General features: G+C 41.8%; 2 protein-coding genes and 1 non-coding gene across 11 annotated transcripts in view; 1 reads left to right on the top strand and 2 right to left on the bottom strand.

The window, feature by feature from the left end:
• Positions 1-1,312, bottom strand: part of ccdc125 (coiled-coil domain containing 125) — a 30,413-nt gene extending 29,101 nt beyond the window's left edge. For 4 of the 7 annotated variants that reach the window (XM_043708057.1, XM_043708065.1, XM_043708112.1 and 1 more), the window contains exon 1: positions 1,214-1,312. In XM_043708057.1, the coding sequence (XP_043563992.1) occupies positions 1,214-1,274 (61 nt within the window). In that variant the 5' untranslated portion in view covers positions 1,275-1,312. The other 3 variants (XM_043708090.1, XM_043708076.1, XM_043708085.1) reach the window with 3 other exon arrangements.
• Positions 1,313-14,473: 13,161 nt separating this feature from the next.
• The window catches only part of ak6 (adenylate kinase 6), a 14,224-nt gene continuing 10,321 nt past the window's right edge, over positions 14,474-18,376 (bottom strand). For all 3 annotated transcript variants that reach the window (XM_043707976.1, XM_043707984.1, XM_043707993.1), the window contains exons 4-5: positions 16,606-16,751; positions 14,474-14,849 (exon numbers count right to left, since the gene is read on the bottom strand). In XM_043707976.1, the coding sequence (XP_043563911.1) occupies positions 14,660-14,849; positions 16,606-16,751 (336 nt within the window). In that variant the 3' untranslated portion in view covers positions 14,474-14,659. The remainder of the gene's footprint in view (positions 14,850-16,605; positions 16,752-18,376) is intronic.
• LOC122539776 lies at positions 14,777-14,881 on the top strand. The gene has a single exon (XR_006309183.1). It is a non-coding gene; the product is annotated as a small nucleolar RNA snoR97 (small nucleolar RNA).

Below are 18,376 nucleotides of genomic sequence, written 5' to 3'. Positions count from 1 at the left end.
TTCTCGGTGTAAAAGTCAAATAAGAACTGTAATAAGTTGAAGTTTCATAATGCCTTTATTATCAGATAAACAATCACAAAGTACTTGTTATTTTTAAGCATAAATGTTTGATCATGTAAACAAGGGTTAGCCAAATTTGCTAAAATTTTGGAGAGACCAGTTAGAAAAGAATCGGAATCACGGTGACTGAATAAAGCTTTCGCCAGCAGCTAAAGCTTGAATGGAGATGAGTGATATCACAAGGTTGGAATTAAGCAGTCTTTCCAAGTATGAAATTAGAAACAAAGTTGCAAACATTAATACTAGTGCCCATTCTTTTCTCATGGAAATGGTGGAGGGGGTAGAACAGCAAAAATCTGACAACTTCTAATTCCAAATGAGATTCTTCTGTAGTTCTTTTACATTGCAAATTTAGAAATATCTTTCTAAATAAACAGACAATAAGGATAAGTTACATTGTTGTTATCTTACATAGAAGTTCACCTAGTTTTCTATTTAAGTACATGGAGGACATTTTAGGTAATCCTCGTCCTTGAACAGATGCACTGAAGCTAATTTGTAACCTTATTTCAGGGATAGAATTACCAAGCAAATTTCCCCGTGAATAGTTAACTGTGAAGTAGTTAACATTCCTCCCATTGGCCCAGACAAAGTACAAAATAACATCCTGTTTTATATATTTGAGAATACAAAATGAAGCATTTGGTCTTTAGCGTCTGACGTAATAACTGCACAAAACAAATTCAGGAGAACATAAAAATAGGAGGAGTAAGTCAGTCATCGCTCCTAAGCCTACATCGCCCAGTAAGAACTTGACTAATCTGCCCCGGGTCTCAACTCCCCTTACGCCAACTCATTACTCTCAACTCCCTATCTATAAAAGGCTGTGCAATTTACTGGTCGATCACAAGTCTCACTCCAAACAATTTGGTTACTTTACATTATCGACCAGTCTGTCTCGATGACAGATGTAGAAAAAAACCAATAGATGACTTCAAAAAATGAGCACTTCAACTATGCAAGTAGCAACAACAAGGGCCTTGTTGGGCCAAAAGAAAGTCTGTAGAAGCCGGCAGGCACTAGTGCACACACACAAACATTGCTCCACCCGGCCGGAGCATCCAACAATAAAGACCGCCTGACATAAAAAGAAAATGCTTCCCCTCACCCAACTCCTCTCATTCCCAATCAGTCCCTGCTCACCTGCACCGACCTGAGATAACCGTTTCCGCCTCTTCTCCCAAAACACAAATGGCGGAGCTCACGTGATCCATCCGGGCCCGCCCCTCCGTGGGACGTACTCCCAGGTAAGTCCCAGATAGCAGGAAAGAGTCTGAACAAACTCCTGCAGCTAAAGTCCTCAAGTCCACAATCATTGCCCAGTCTGAAATTCATACACAACACATTACAAAAACTCCCTCTTCTCCAATAAGCAACACGGAGTCAGGTTTTCCTATAACAAACTGGAAGTGAACTCCAATGATTTTTAAGTTCTTCCATTTGACCATTTATATAAAGCTGCATGACTACCTTGAGCAATGAGTGTGATGTCCAGTTGGAGTTTCCAAAATGACACTTTTTTTTTTAACTAAGAGCCTAGTTGGGCACAACTCAACTCGAATTCATCCTCGCCTAAAATCCCAATCACACTTGGCAGGCAGCTCTGCTAACCACTTCTAGATCCTTAATCCAACAGCTGAAATTGACTGGTGAAAGGATTTTCTGATTTCACATTCTGCATTGGTGGGAATTGAATTCAAAATTCTTAGTCTAGGCCTTGGGATTACCACATGCAGCAACATAATCATAGCATTTCTGTATTCATTGAGGTGTGGAGTGCTAATAAATTGATGGTCTCAGTAATCCTCCAGGTGAAAGTGACGACTGCAGATGCTGGAGAAGGGCTGCTGCCCGAAACGTCGATTTTCCTGCTCCTCAGATGCTGCCTGACCTGTTGTGCTTTCCCAGCACCACTCTAATTTCATCAATCCTCTAGTCTGATAGTCATAAATGAACGAGGAAAGTAACAAATTCTTGTCAGTTGGGAGAAAGGAAAGCTGCCGTATACTTTTTCTTATTTTCCTTTGCAGCTCAGCTTATTGAAGCAGCTCACCTGTCAACCTAATACCTGAAGAAGATCATAAGACCATTAGACAACAAGACATAGGAGCAGAAATTAGGCCATTCTGCCCATTGAATCTGCTCCACCATTCTCTACATCGGGCAGACCAAACATAAGCTTAGAGAACGGTTCACCGAGCATCTCAACTGGGTCCACTATTCAATCATGGCGGATAAGTTTCTCAACCTCATTCTCCCGCTTTATCCTCATAACCCTTGATCCCTTTGATAATCAAGAAGCTTACTCTAAGGCTGTGTCCTTGGATCCTAGTCTCTCCTACAAATGAAAACATCTTCCCATTTTGGGGCGGCCCAGTGGTTAGCACTACCGCCTCAAAGCAGGGATACGGGTTTGATTCCAGCCTTGGGTGACTAGCTGTGTGGAGTTTGCACATTCTCCCTGTGATTGCGTGGGTTTCCTCTGGGTGCCCTGGTTGCCTCCCACAATCCAAAGATGTGCAGGTTAGGTGAATTGGCCATGCTAAATTGCCCATAGCATTCAGGAATGTGTAGGTTAGGTGCATTAGTTATGGAGTAAGTGTAGGATACTCGGGTAAGGGAATGGGTCTGGGTGGGATACCCTTCAGAGGGTCAGTGTGAACTTGTTCGGCCAAAGGGCCTGTTTCCACACTGTAGGATTTCTATATTGTACTTTACAATCCACTCTGCCCAGGCCATTCAGTATTCTGTAAGTTTCAATTAGATTCACACACACCCTCCCCCCCCCCCCCCCCCCCCCATCCTTCTAAACTCCATTGAGTATAGACCCAGAGTCTCTTACATTAAGCTTTTCATTCCTGGGACCATTCTTGTGAATGACCTCTGAACATGCTTTCGGGCCAAAACATCCTTCCTGAGATATGGGGCCCAAAACTGGGCACAATATTCCAAATGTGGTCAGATGAAAGCCTTATCGAGCCTCAGAAGTACATCCCTGCTTTTATATTCAAGTCCTCTCAAAACAAATGCCAACATTGCATTTGCCTTCCTAATTACTGACTCAACCTGTAAGTTTACCTCAACAGAATCCTGGAATAGAACTCCTAAGTTTCTTTGCACTTCAGACTTCTGAATTTTCTCCCCAATTTAGAAAATAGTCCATGTCTCTATTCTTCCTACCAGAGTGCATGACCTCAAACTTTCCCATGTTGTACTCCATCTGCCACTTCTTCGCCCACTCTCCTAACCTGTCCAAATCTTGCTGCAGCCTCCCCATCTCCTCAGTGCTACTTGACCCTCTACCTATCTTTATATCATCTGCAAACTTAGCCAGAATACACTCAGTTCCTTCATCTAGATCGTTAATGTATAAAGTGAAAAGTTGGGTTCCAACACTGAGCCTTGCAGAACACTACTGAGAGAGTGTCCTCCCGAGAGAGACCCTTTTATCCCCATTCTCTGCTTTCTGCCAGCATGCCAGGCTTCTATCCATGCTAGCACCTTACCTTTGATGCCATGGGCCCTTATCTTACTCAGTAGTCTCCTGTCTGGCACCTTGTCAAAGGCCTTCTTGAAGTCCAGGTAGATAACATCCATTAGCTCTCCTTGGTCTAACCTGCTCATTACTTCTTCAAAGAATTCTAGCAGGTTTGTCAGGCATGACCTCCTCTTGATGAAACCATGTTGAATTTGCCCTATTTTACCATACACTTCCAAGTATTCAGAAATCCCATCCTTCACAGTGGATTCCAGGTTGTTTACCACACCGAGGTTAGTCCAATCGGTCTGTAATTTTCTGTCTTTTGCCTTACTCCCTTTTTATCGCAGCTGTCACGTTAGCGATTTTCCAGTCCTCTGGGACCTTCCCTGACTCTAGTAATTCCCGAAAATCACCACTAATGCCTCCACTGTCTTTTTAGCTTTCTCCCTTAGAACTCTCCCTTAGTCCATCTGGTCCAGGTGATTCATCCAGCATCAAGCCATTCAGTTTTTCTAGCAGCTTCTCATTGGTGCTGGCCATCATAGTCTCTTGAATTTTTGGGATATCACTCATGTCTTCCACCATGAAGACTGACGTGAAGTAATCATTCAGTTCCTCAACCATTTTCTTGTTCCCCGCTACTATCTCTCCAGTGTCATTTTCCAGTCGCCCAAATGTCCACTTTTGTTTCTCTTTCACTCTTTATATATCTAAAGAAACTCTTACAGTCTTCCTTTATATTACTGGCTAGCTTACCCTCATATTTAATCTTCTCCCTCCTGATTTCATATTTTGTTGCCCTTTGTTGGTCTTTGTAAGCTTCCCAATCCTCTGGTTTCCCACTGTCCTTCGCTATATTATAGAGGAACCTTGATTATTCGAATATAAATTATCCGAATATCGAGTTATCTGAATATCGGATTATCCGAAGGAGATCTCGATTCCTGATAGAAACATTACATCAAGGAGCTGTTTCCAACACCAATCACACCTTTTGTTTACAATGATTAAAAACAAACTTAGCTTACTGAAATGCTGCCAAGAACAGTCCTGAACATTGATGGAAGTCCAGGCACCATCTCCAAATGACTGACCACTGTCTTTCTCTCTCTGTCTCCCCACACTTTCCCTAGAGTTCTACACAGGCGTGTACCCTAAACCCCCTTCCCCCAATAATCTCTCTAACATTATCCTGTACAGGGCAAAGGTGGAAGTTGACAAAAAGTTGCAGTAAAAAGTTGTGTGCGCGTGCGTGTGCTATTTGGAGACTCACCCCCAAAGGCAGCAGCAGTCTTACTGGTGGTGTCCAGTCCGGTTGCCCCGGAGGGTAAGGCAGAACGTGTGGTGGGACACAGGGGGCGCAGCAGACAGATCGGATGGCGGCGGCGGGGTCATCGGGGTCGGAATGTAAGTGGGGTCAGATAGGGAGAGGGGTTGAGGGGGTCAGATGGGGTTCGGACAGGGAGCGGGGTTGGGAGGGGTCAGGAAGTGGGGTTGAGCGGGGTTGGACAGGGTTGGGGGGGTCTCGGACAGGGAGTGGGGTTGGACGTGAGTGAGGTGGGAGCAGGGTCAGGTGGGGCTGGGAGGGTCGAACAGGGTCTCGTGTACAGTGTGCTGCTACCGCGTCTCCTGAATGGGGAGCGGTCTTAGCAAGTGCTCCCTGTGTCAATCCCATTTTACTGATAGGGGGTGGGGGGTGGGGTTCAGAAGCAAACCCTGAGACAAAGAGTGGGAGGAAGACAGGCAGAACGAGGAAAAAGGAAACTTCAGAAAACTCCAAGCCCCAGAGGAGAGGCATTGAATCAATTAACTGAATAATCAATTATCCAAACGAAATGGTGCCCGCCCATCTTATTCGGATAATCGAGATTCCTCTGTATATACTTTCTCCTTTGCTTTTATGCTCTTCCTGACTTCGCTAGTTTGCCATGGTTGCCCCATCCTCCCTGCAACATGCTTAATTTTACCTCAGGGTGAATCTCTGCTGTATCTCCTGAATTACTTCCAGAAACTCTGGCCATTGCTGTTCCAATGTCTTTCCTGCTAAGCTCTGCTCCCAGTCAATTCTACCCAGCTCCTCCCTCACGCATCTGCAGTTGCCTTTATTCAGCTGTAATACCATTATCTCTGATTCTATCTTCTCCCTCTCAAATTGCAGAGTAAATTCAATCTGAGACTGGTACAGATGAGAACAGAAGTGAGGAGAAAGTGAGGTCTGCAGATGCTGGAGATCAAAGTTGAAACTTTATTGCTGGAACAGCACAGCAGGTCAGGCAGCATCCAGGGAACAGGAGATTCGACGTTTCGGGCACAGGCCCTTCTTCAGGAATCAGAACACTCTTCACAGAAGTGAGTCAAACAGTCAGGGCAGGCATGGACAAGATAGAACTAATAAATTAAACTGCATTTATTTCAATGCAAGGGGCCTAACAGGGAAGGCAGATGAATTCAGGCCATGGTTAGGAACATGGGACTGGGATATCATAGCAATTACAGAAACATGGCTCAGGGATGGGCAGAACTGGCAGCTTAATGTTCCAGGATACAAATGCTACAGGAAAGATAGAAAGCGAGGCAAGAGAGGAGGGGAGTGGCATTTTTGATAAGAGATAGCATTACAGCTGTGCTGAGGGAGGATATTCCTGGAAATACATCCGGGGAAGTTATTTGGGTGGAACTGAGAAATAAGAAAGGAATCATCACCTTATTGGGATTGTATTATAGATCCCCAAATAGTCAGAGGGAAATTGAGAAACAAACTTGCAAGGAAATCTCAGTTATCTGTAAGAATAATAGGGTACCAATGGATTAGGTTCGGATAGCTTCAGTGTGGGTAGGGGCTGCCGTCAGGGATGTCCTCTCTCGCCATTGTTATTTACGCTAATAATTGAACCACGAGCAGAAGCTATATGAGCTGATCCTAATATAACGGCCCCGAGGATCGGTACAGGTAAACATAAAATTACCCTGTATTCAGATGATATTCTTCTATTCCTCAGTAATCCTCTGATGTCCGTACCTCGCTTAATCCAAGTTATTAATACATTTAGCGCATTCTCAGGCTATAAAATTAATTTCTCAAATTCGGAGGCTATGCCAATGGATGGCCTTGCTATGATACCCCACTTAGTGGACGGATCCCATTTTCCCTTTCGTTGGTCCCTGGAGGGCTTCTTATATTTAGGTATTTTTATTACCCCAGTATTTGGTCAGTTATACAAGGCTAACTTTGTGCATTTACTGGAAAGGATAAGGCATGACCTCCAGCGATGAGGAGACCTTCCAATTTCCTGGCTGGGTAGAATAGCACTAATTAAAATGAACGTCCTGCCCTTCTCCTATACCCTATGAGAATGCTTCCGGTGATGCTGCCGAGGCTGGCACTACGTAAATTATATGGGTGGTTGGGTTCCTTTATCTGCAATCATAGACGGCCCCTCATTAAGCTGAAGAAGCTACAGCTTCCACAGGCAAGGGGAGGATTGGACTTCCCAGATTTTAGGAAATGTCAGTTAAGTTCCTTATTAAGTTACATAGCTGATTGGGTCCTGTTTGATCCACAATCAATCTGGCTGGACATCGAAGCTTCTCAAGTAAAATGCCCACTTATTAACCTTTTATTTTCAGACAAGAGGAAAATCATTGCGGATCACTGTAAAGACCCTATAATACTAAATACAATTAAAGCTTGGAATATAATGCGGCAAAATGAGGGCAACTCACATAAAACATCCCCCTATGCTCTGATAGTGGGAGCATGGGGATTTCAACCGGGGTACAGATGCCACTTTTAAACTCTGGAGATCCAGGAGTATCTCATGTCTAGGGGACCTATTTAAAGAAGGGGTCCTGATGTCTTTTGAACAGCTGCGTCAGAAATTCGGATTACCTAATGGAGACCTCTATCGATACTTCCAAATTCGAGCTTTTTTACAGAAGAAGACTACGTTATTAGATAGTCTTTATAAATCAGATAGAGAATGTAGAGTACTACGACCAAAGGGGGTATCCTCCATCAGTACTATTTATCATTTACTACATGATGAAGTATTGGGAGATATGGACAATCTGCTTAAAACATGGGATCAGGAATTGGGGCTAGAAATCTCTATAGAAACGTGGAATGACATTTGGGAAAACGCCAGAAGAATCACCTTCTGTAACAGAACTCAGGCTATCCAGCTGCAGATACTTCATAGGGCCCAAATAGCACTGGATCGATTGGCAAAATTTAAGGCAGGGGCATCCCCAATGTGTCCCAAATGTAAAATAGAGGTGGGCACTCTTGTACATTGTCTATGGACCTGTCATAAGATCCGTAGATACTGGACTAAAGTAGCAAGTGCCCTGACAGAAATTATAGGAACGGAAATTAAAGTGGATCCCATATCTCTCCTTTTGGGCTTTTCGAACTTATCCTCCCTGGACATGCATGGGAAGAGATTATTTTCTATTCTCTCTTTCTGTGCAAGGAAAAATATTTTGGTAAACTGGGTGGCAGAGGGCCCCGCTGGACTTTTAAATTGGCACAGATTAATTATGGAATGTATTCCCCTTGATTCCTTACAAATATGGTGCACCGAAAGACCGAATTATTTTATAAAATATGGCAGCCCTTCTTGAATTATACGAATACCGATATTTTGGCTATCCTAGCACGGGCTTTTATTTAATTGAGATTGCGAACCTGGCTGGTCTGGGGCCCCATGGGAGAGGAATCCCGCACGAATACGGGTTTTGTTACATTTGATGTTAACACATTCCGAGCATGTATCTCACTACCCAATTTCTATGCTATCCGCTGTTTTTTTTCTCTCTTTCTCTTATTTGAATAATGTAAGAGACTGAAATATACACCCTGGTTAGTTGTAGGTTAGATTAGTAGTTAGTTGAGTTTTGTTTTTTTTTCGGTATTTTTCTTTTGTTAAATTTTGGTTATATATTTAAGATTTAATTGTATATCAATGTTTGTACTTGAGAGTTTTGTTTATTTTTGTAAACTTGTAAACTGTTAAATTTCTAATAAAAATATCGATATAAAAAAAAGAATAATAGGGTGGTCATGGTAGGGGATTTTAACTTTCCAAACATAGATTGGGACTGCCATATTGTTAAGGGTTGAGATGGAGAAGAATTTGTTAAGTGTGTACAAGACAATTTTCTGTATGTGGTGTACCTACTAGAGAAAGTGCAAAACTTGACCTACTCTTGGGAAATAAGGCAGGACAGGTGACTGAGGTGTCAGTGGGGGAGCACTTTGGGGCCAGCGACCATAATTCTATTAGATTTAAAATAGTGATGGAAAAGAACAGACCAGATCTAAAAGTTGAAGTTCTAAATTGGAGAAAGGTCAATTTTGACAGTATTAGGCAAGAACTTTCGAAAGCTGATTGAGGGCAGATTTTCGCAGGTAAAGGGATGGCTGGAAAATGGGAAGCCTTCAGAAATGAGATAACGAGAATCCAGAGAAAGTATATTCCTGTCAGGGTGAAAGGAAAGGCTGGTAGGTATAGGGAATGCTGGATGACTAAAGAAGTTGAGGGTTTGGTTAAGAAAAAGAAGGAAGCATATGTCAGGTATAGACAGGATAGATCGAGTGAATCCTTAGAAGAGTATAAAGGCAGTAGGAATATACCTAAGAGGGAAATCAGAGGGCAAAAAGAGGTCATGAGATAGCTTTGACAAATAGAATTAAGGAAAATCCAAAAAGTTTTTACAAATACATTAAGGACAAAAGGGTAACTTTGGAGAGAATAGGGCCCCTCAAAGATCAGCAAGATGACCTTTGTGTGGAGCCGCAGAAAATGGGGGAGATACTAAATGAGTATTTTGCATCAGTATTTACTGTGGAAAAGGATATGGAAGATATAGACTGTAGGGAAATAGATGGTGACATCTTGCAAAATGTCCATATTACAGAGGAGGAAGTGCTGGATGTCTTGAAACACATAAAAGTGGACAAATCCCCAGGACCTGAATGTGTGTACCCGAGAACTCTGTGGGAAGCTAGAGAACTGATTGCCAGGCCTCTTGCTGAGATATTTGTATCATCGATAGTCACAGGTGAGGTGCCGGAAGACTGGAGGTTGGCTAACGTGGTGCCACTGTTTAAGAAAGGTGGTAAGGACAAGCCAGGGAACTATAGACCAGTGAGCCTGACGTCGGTGGTGGGGAAGTTGTTGGAGAGAATCCTGAGGGACAGGATGTACATGTATTTGGAAAGGCAAGGACTGATTAGGGATAGTCCACATGGCTTTGTATGTGGGAAATCATGTCTCACAAAGTTGATTGAGTTTTTTGAAGAAGTAGCAAAGAGGATTGATGAGGGCAGAGCGGTAGATGTGATCTATATGGACTTCAGTAAGGTGTTCGACAAAGTTCCCCATGGGAGACTGATTAGCAAGGTTAGATCTCACGGAATACAGGGAGAACTAGCCATTTAGAAACAGAGCTGGCTCAAAGGTAGAAGAGAGAGGGTGGTGGTAGAGGGTTGTTTTTCAGACTGGAGGCCTGTGACCAGTGGAGTGCAACATGGATCAGTGCTGGGTCCTCTACTTTTTGTCATTTACATAAATGATTTGGATACGAGCATAAGAGGTACAGTTAGTAAGTTTGCAGGTGACACCAAAATTGGAGGTGTAGTGGACAGCAAAGAGGGTTACCTCAGATTTCAACGGAGTGCAGGTTCATAGCTCCTTGAAAGTGGAGTTGCAGGTAGATAGGATAGTGAAGAAGGCGTTTGGTATGCTTTCCTTTATTGGTCAGAGTTTGAGTACAGGAGTTGGGAGGTCATGTTGCGGCTGTACAGGACATTGGTTAGGCCGCCGTTAGAATATTGCATGCAATTCTAGTCTCCTTCCTATCGGAAAGATGTTGTTAAACTTGAAAGGGTTCAGAAAATATTTACAAAGATGTTGCCAAGGTTGGAGGATTTGAGTTATAGGGAGAGGCTGAACAGGCTGGGGATGTTTTCCCTGGAGCATTGGAGGCTGAGGGTTGACCTTAGAGTCATAGAGATGTACTGCATGGAAACAGACCCTTCAGTCCAACCCGTCCATGCCGACCAGATATCCCAACCCAATTTAGTCTCACCTGCCAGCAACCGGCCCATATCCCTCCAGACCCTTCCTATTCATATACCCATCCAAATGCCTCTTAAATATTGCAATTGCACCAGCCTCCACCACTTCCTCTAGCAGCTCATTCCATACTTGTACTACCCTCTGAGTGAAAAGGTTGCCACTAAGGTCTCTTTTATATTTTTCCCCTCTCACCCTAAACCTATGCCCTCTAATTCTGGACTCCCCGACCCCAGGGAAAAGACTTTGCCTATTTACCCTATCCATGCCCCTCATAATTTTGTAAACCTCTATAAGACCACCCCTCAGCCTTCGACGCTCCTGGGAAAACAGTCCCAGCCTGTTCAGCTTCTTAAATGTGGCACCACGTTAGCCAACCTCCAGTCTTCCAGCACCTCACTTGTGACTATCGATGATACAAATATCTCAGCAAGAGACCCAGCAATCACTTCTCTAGCTTTCCACAGAGTTTGAGGGGACACCTGATCCTCGGGATTTATCCAACTTTACACGTTTCAAGGCATCCAGCACTACCTCCTCTGTAATTGGTGACATCTTGCAAGATGTCACCATCGATTTCCCTACAGCCTATATCTTCTATATCCTTTTCCACAGTAAATACTCATTTAGTATCTCCCTCATTTTCTGCGCCTCTACCCAAAGGCCCCCTTGCTGATCTTTGACGAGCCCTATTCTCTCCCTGGTTACCCTTTTGTTCTTAAAGTATTTGTAAAAACCCATTAGATTCTCCTTAGTTCTATTTGCCAAAGCTATCTCATGCCCCCTTTTGCCCTCCTGATTTCCCTCTTCAGTACACTCCTACTTCCTTTATACTCTAAGGATTCACTCGATCTATCCTGTCTATACCTTACATTTGCGTCCTTCTTTTTCTTAACCAAATCCTCAATTTCTTTAGTCATCCAATATTCCCTATACCTACCAGTCTTTCTTTTCACCCTAACAGGAAAAACCTTTCTCTGGATTCTCGATATCTCATTTCTGAAGGCTTCCCATTTTCCAGCCGTCCCTTTACCTATTCACTTCAAGGTTTTGCCACTCTATGAGATGGTAGTTAAAACTGGATACAATATTCTCGCTGAGGTCTACTCAGTGATTTACTTTGGCATTATAGAGGTTTACAAAATTATGAGGGGCATGGATAGGGTAAATATGCAAAGTCTTTTCTCTGGGGTCACCGAGTCCAGAACTAGAGGGCATAGGTTTAGGGTGAGAGGAGGAAGATATAAAAGAGATATACAGTGCAACTTTTTCACACAGAGGGTGGTGTGTGTGGAATGAGCTGCCAGAGGAAGTGGTGGAGGCTGGTACAATTGCAACATTTAAGAGGCATTTGGATGGGTATATGAATAGGAAGGGTTTGAAGGAATATGGGCCGGGTGCTGGGAGGTGGGACTAGATTGGGTTGGGATATCTGGTCAGCATGGATAGTTTCGACCAAAGGGTCTGTTTCCATGTTGTACATCTCTATGACCTCAGAGTTCCTTGATCTTAAGCTTCCTTATCAAGTCTGCCTCACTGCACAACACTAAATCCAGTATTGACTGTTCCCTGCTGGGCTCCACCACAAACTGCTCCAAAAAGCCATCTTGTGGACATTTCACAAATTTCTTTTCTTGAAATCTACTACCAACCTGATTTTCCCAGTCCACCTGCATATTGAAATCCCCCATGATCACTGTAACTTGGCCTTTCCTACACATCTTTCCTATATCTATGAGTATATTTCACACCAGCTGCTGACCACTGTTTGGAGGCCTGCACATAACTCCAACTATGGTTTTTTACCTATGCGGTTCCTCAATTCTACACACACAGATTCTACATCATCTCACCCTACTGTGTGTCTCACTATTGATTTAATTTCACTTATCTTTTCAATAGGATGTAAATCCTTGAATATTCAGCCCCAAACCTGATCCCCTTGCAGCCACGTCTCTGTGATGCCCACTATGTCATACCTGCCAATTTCGATCTGCGCCACAATCTAATTTACCTTCTTCTTATACTGCATCATTTCAGATATAACACCTTTTGTCCTATATTAACTGTCCCTCTTCTCATTATCATTCATTTATCCAGTGTGCTTGAAGTTTGATTGTTAACCCTTTCCAAACACTCTTCTCCTATTTGTGTCTGTGCTGGAGATTTTAGTAACTTTCCCTGAGTTCTGCACTCTTACATCCTTCTCTAATTCAGGTTTTCTAACTTCCCCTATAACTGAACCCTCTCCCTCAGTTATTTAGTTTAAAGTCCTGTCTACAGCCCTAGTAATGTGATTCGGTAGGACTCTGGTCCCAGCACAGTTCAGATGAAGACCATCCTATCAGAACAGGTCCCTTCTTCCCCAGCACTGGTGCCAACGTTCCATGAATTCAAACCCATTTCTCCCACATCAATCTTTGAGCCACGCATCTACCTGCTTAATCTAAATGACTGTGCCAATTAGCTCGTGGCTCAAGTAGTAATCCAAAGATTAATACCTTTTTGTTTGTTCCTTAATTTAGCTCCTGGCTGTGTTCATACTCCCTTAGCAGAACCTCTGTGCTAGTTTTATCTATGTCTTTGGTACCTATGAGGACTACAACCACTGGATCTTTACCCTCCCCCCTCCAAGTTCCTCTGCAGCCCAAACGAGATATCCTGAACCTGAGCACCAGACAGGCAACACAACCTTTGAGACTCCTGATCCTGATGGCAGAGAACAGTGTCTATGCCTCTTTCCCCAATTACAATGACATTTCTCTTCTCTCCCCCAACTTGAATAGTTCCCTCACCACAGTGCTGTGGGCAATCAGCTCATCCTCCCTGCAGTTCCCATTCCTGCCCGTACAGGGAGCAAAACTCTTTAACCTGCTGGACAAGGACTGGGGCGGAGGCTCCTGCAACTCTTGCTCCTGGATCACACCGAATACAAAAAAAATGTGGTGGCAATGGAAATTTTTAGAATATCATGCCTGTTGTAATTTTTCTATTGAATATTTTATTCTAGAAATATCAAAGTCAGTTTGATATCACTATTCCAAACTTTTAAATTGAAAAGTTTACATTTCTACTAGATAGACATGATTTTTTGTGTCTTGCATGACAAGTTACATATTGGAAAAATAGATCAAGATAAACATATTGAATTAATCAGAACATTCCTTCCAGTTAATGGAAAAACAGTAAAGCAGTAAATAAAGCAGTAACAAACATTATTACGGAAATACAACCAACACCTTTTATTGAGATTAATAAATTAGAATAGAGAAAACAGGATGAGTACTTTATGCATGAAGTACTCTTTTGATTTTAATTTAAAATCTAACACCAAGTAAAGTGAAACATATTAAATGTGAGTGAATGGTCACACCTACTGTGAACAAATATCCAGTCACCTTGGTGCAGTAATTGTATCCAAGCTTTCCTGTTCAAGTTTAATACCTCACCTGTCTTAAATTAAATTTGCCTTTCAAAGGGGGACATGGGATAGTGTATTTTGAACATATCTAGAACTTATTCATCAGCACAAACACAAGTTTGCCAAACTTGGACAACCAATAACTTACACTACAGGAGACAAAGATTCTGATTGATTGGCAGAGACACTGCCATGGAGAAAGCACTGGGAACACAGTTGGTGTAAATTTGACATTCTTGCACATGTCCTGATGAAAAGCTTCTGAAACTTGTCTCTCTTCTCAATGTACAATATTTTCTAAATTGATCATTTTTTAAAGTCTTATTTACATAAGTGGTTTGTTTGGAATAGACAATTTATAAATGAAAAAATGCAGTCTTTCTTCGTCTTCACACATTCATTCAGAAGCAAAATATTTACAATGAACACCACTGAATTTTAAATGTAAATATTTGACAATTAATTAAATCTTTATATAGCCTAAAAGTCCTTTGTTTTATCTGCTGCTGAAAATACCACTGTAAAGACAGTTCAATGAAATCAGCTATGTCAGATTATATTTGCCATTTATACACAAGTCCTTTGTTTTAGTACAAGGACATTTACAATTGCTAACATTCAATTGTTATCTTTCATCCACTGTTCAATCCATTGTATGATTTGATCCAAATTTCTCTCCAGGTCCTCAGGTGTATTACTGGGTAACTGATGGACAATTTCCTCCCGATATGACTCCATAGCTTCTTCATATATAGTCTGGAAAATCTCACACTGTATGTTGTCCTCAAGTTTCTTTCCACTGTAACTCCTGAAAGCAAATTTAAATGTCAACTGTCATTTCTTACAGTACAGAAGTTAAGCAACTGTCTCCAATCTTTCCAGATTACTATCTCTGATTTGATCTAAAGTCTGTGCTGTATTTCCTAACTTCAGACAAAGCAGCAGAAATACTACAATGGACAGCAAAACATCTGGCATTGAAAAGGATAAAAAAAGTAGTGCCAAGACATCTTCATTTACACTGCACATTTAACATCATAAAACATCCCAAACCACATCAAAGAAGCATCATCAAACAAAATTTGACAGTCATATTAGGAGATATTAGAATAGATAAGCTAAAGTTTGGTCAAAGAGCTCGGTTTTAAGGAACATGTTCAAGGTAGGAAGAGGGGTTTCAGGAGGTGAGGCCACTGTTTATGACCTTGATAGATGAATGCATGGCTGCCAATAGCACAATGATTAAAATGCAAAATCCAAAAATGGTGGCGCACAGCTTTCTCCTACGACAATGCCAAATGAAGATGCAGATAAATAGTGGGACAAAGAAATGAAAAATTTGAAAATACAGATGGAAATTCCAAAATTAAGAAGTTGCTTGAAGAAAGCCAATGAACATCAGTGAGCTCAAAGTGATAGAATATCAATCACTTTAGCACAAATTAAGGCACCAGCATCAGATTTTTGGGAAATCTGAAGTTTAAAAAGAGTAGAACACTAGAAACCAACCAATAAAGCATTGGAATAGGCAGGTCTAGGTGTAACATAAGTATCTCTGAGGGTTTCAGCAAATAACTTGAGATAGGACCTAAATCTGGCAAAGGTACAGAGGTGAAAATACCGTCTTGGTGATGGATGTGGTCACAAGTTTTTCTCAGGGTCAAATGTGGCAGTAAGGCTGCTAGGGAGAGGGTTGGGAGTAATTGGCTCGAAAACAGTTTGGGGAAAGGACTGAAGCCAATGGCTTCATTATTCTCAATATTTTATCTGGAGGAAATTTCTGTTAATCCAGAATTAGATATCAAGCAGTCAGACATTTTAGAGACAATGGAAGAATCTACAGACATGGCACTGAGGAAGAACTAGGCATTGTCAGTGTAGGAATAAGAAATAGGAGATGAACCAATGGTATATTCTGGGGACTGGGAATAATGAAGCAGCAGGATGAGAAACCACTTCAAGCACTTACAATTAAATAGATAAGAAAGGGAGTCAAGAAAGCACACTTCCACACAGCCTAATAACAATTAAGACCCATTGGTGGAGGTTGACTTAGTCAACTATCTCAAAGGAAGCTGACAGGTTGAGAAGGGCAATCATGACGTGGAGGAGCTGGTGTTGGACTGGGGTGGACAAAGTTAAAAATCACACAACACCAGGTTATAGTCCAACAGGTTTATTTGGAAGCACTAGCACCTTCTGACTGGTAACCATATTGTCTTCCAAACATGCTTGTATGAAAACTGTGTTTAAAAACAAGCCTGGGCTCAAGTGAATTTACCACTGAGTTCATATATCCTCAAAAAACAAAAGCTCAAAAATTAATAGCCATTTGAACAAGATACAGAAAGATGGCCAGTGTCTAGGAAACAATATTATTTACGATTATATACAATTATCTGTTCCCTGACCTGAAGAAAAATACTGAGTCCCTAGGATGATTGTTTTGTGAGTGTGGCTGGAGAGGAAATGACTTTTACGTAAACAGTGCAAATGTGCATCAAGAATATTTTGAGTAAACTGAATTTTAAGTAAACATATATATCATATTAAACAGTTGGTACCTGTTTTCCAATCGGTCATATAAAATTGAATTATCTGTACGAAGTACGAACACAATGTGGAACCAGCGCTCCGGAAAGAAGTCACAACCATGGTAATCTACAATTATCCCACCTTCACTCATTTTATCTTCAAGTTCATCAACCACCTGGAAAACAGATTGTTCCTCAAATTAAATTTATATGAATGTACTATAATAGCTATCAAACACACAGGTGCGTACACGTATGTGAAAATATAGATATACAGATTTTGGCTCAAAATTGAACAGTAAATTTGTTACTGTGTGGTAAAACATTTGTGATTGAGTGAAGCTCAGCTTGTAGTGGATCTCCCAAAAAAAACTTCAATGAATGAATGAGTGGATAAATATTTCACTTAGCGATGCGCACAGTCTCATTTCACATCTGCACTGAGTTCAGAGCAGCAATGTGGTGTTAAAATTAATGTTAATGTCTTCATGTTTAGTGGATGGGGTTGAACCAGGCATAATTCTGATCATAACCACCATCCAGTGATTTGTGCTGTTTGGATATTGAGCAAAGGCACTAAACAGCTTCACTCCAGACTGATAAACCCTGCCAATCTAGCACAGACATGGCACACAATGGCTCTTGGAAGATGCATTAAAGTGCTGCTGAAGCTGGTGGAGCCATAGCTGACAAGAGGGACCACAAACAAAGATTAAAAGACAGAACAAAATAAATTACAGACCTGGGGTCCTTTACATTAATAGATAATGCAGAGTTTTTTTTTTAAGATCAGTAATTCATTTGATTTGCTGGAGCATGATCTAAAAAAATCTAGTCATTCAATCACATACAGTGAAAGCCAAGAATATGTTAGAGACCTCATTATTCTTGTGAAAATTAAAATTTTAAAAGTTGAAATCATGAGCTGAAATATCTTAAAATATATATTTGGTAGAGGAGGGCAAGAAAGAAAATTATAGGCTATTTTTAGCCCCTGGAGTCTGTTCCAATCATGTCTCACAAACTTGATAGAGATTTTTGAAGATGTAACAAAGAGGATTGATGAGGGCAGAGCGCTAGATGTGATCTATATGAACTTCAAGTAAGGTGTTCAACAAGGTTTCCTATGGGAGACTGGTGAGCAAGGTTAGATCTAATGGAATACTGGGAGAACTCACCATTTGGATATGGAACTGGCTCAAAGGTAGAAGAGAGAGGGTGGTGGTGGAGGTTTGTTTTTCAGACTGGAGGCCTGTGACCAGTGGAGTGCCACAAGAATCAGTGCTGGGTCCACTACTTTTCATAATGTATATAAAAAGGAACCTCGATTATCTGAATACCAATTATCCAAAAATCGGATTATCCAAAGGAGATCTTGAGGTCCCGATAGAAACATTACATTAAAGACATGTTTCCAACACTGATCATGTCTTTTGTTTAGTGAATAAACAGGCACCGTCTCCAAATCAATGACCTCCAGCCCTCTCTCTCCCCACACTTTCCCTGGAATTCTACAGAGGGGTGTACCCTAAAACCCCTTCCCCAGATAATTTCTCCAACATTGTCCTATACTGGGCAAACTTGGAACCTGTCAAAAAGTTGCTGTAAAAAGTTGTGTCTGTGGCTGTGTGCGCGCTATTTGGAGACTTACCCCACAAAGGCAGCAGCAGCCTTGTTGTTAGTGACCAGTCCACTGTTGGATGGGTTTGGGGCACGGGGTGGGGGTGTTGGATGGGGTTGGGGGGCGCGGGGCGGTGTTGGACGCAGTTGGGTGCGGCCGGGGGAAAGGTGTTGGACGGGG

The sequence above is a fragment of the Chiloscyllium plagiosum genome, chromosome 2, assembly GCF_004010195.1.
Source record: "Chiloscyllium plagiosum isolate BGI_BamShark_2017 chromosome 2, ASM401019v2, whole genome shotgun sequence".
In the NCBI taxonomy this organism is placed as follows: Eukaryota; Metazoa; Chordata; class Chondrichthyes; order Orectolobiformes; family Hemiscylliidae; genus Chiloscyllium; species Chiloscyllium plagiosum.
Note: the sequence above shows the minus strand (reverse complement) of the source record. Positions and strands in the feature narration are given on the sequence as shown.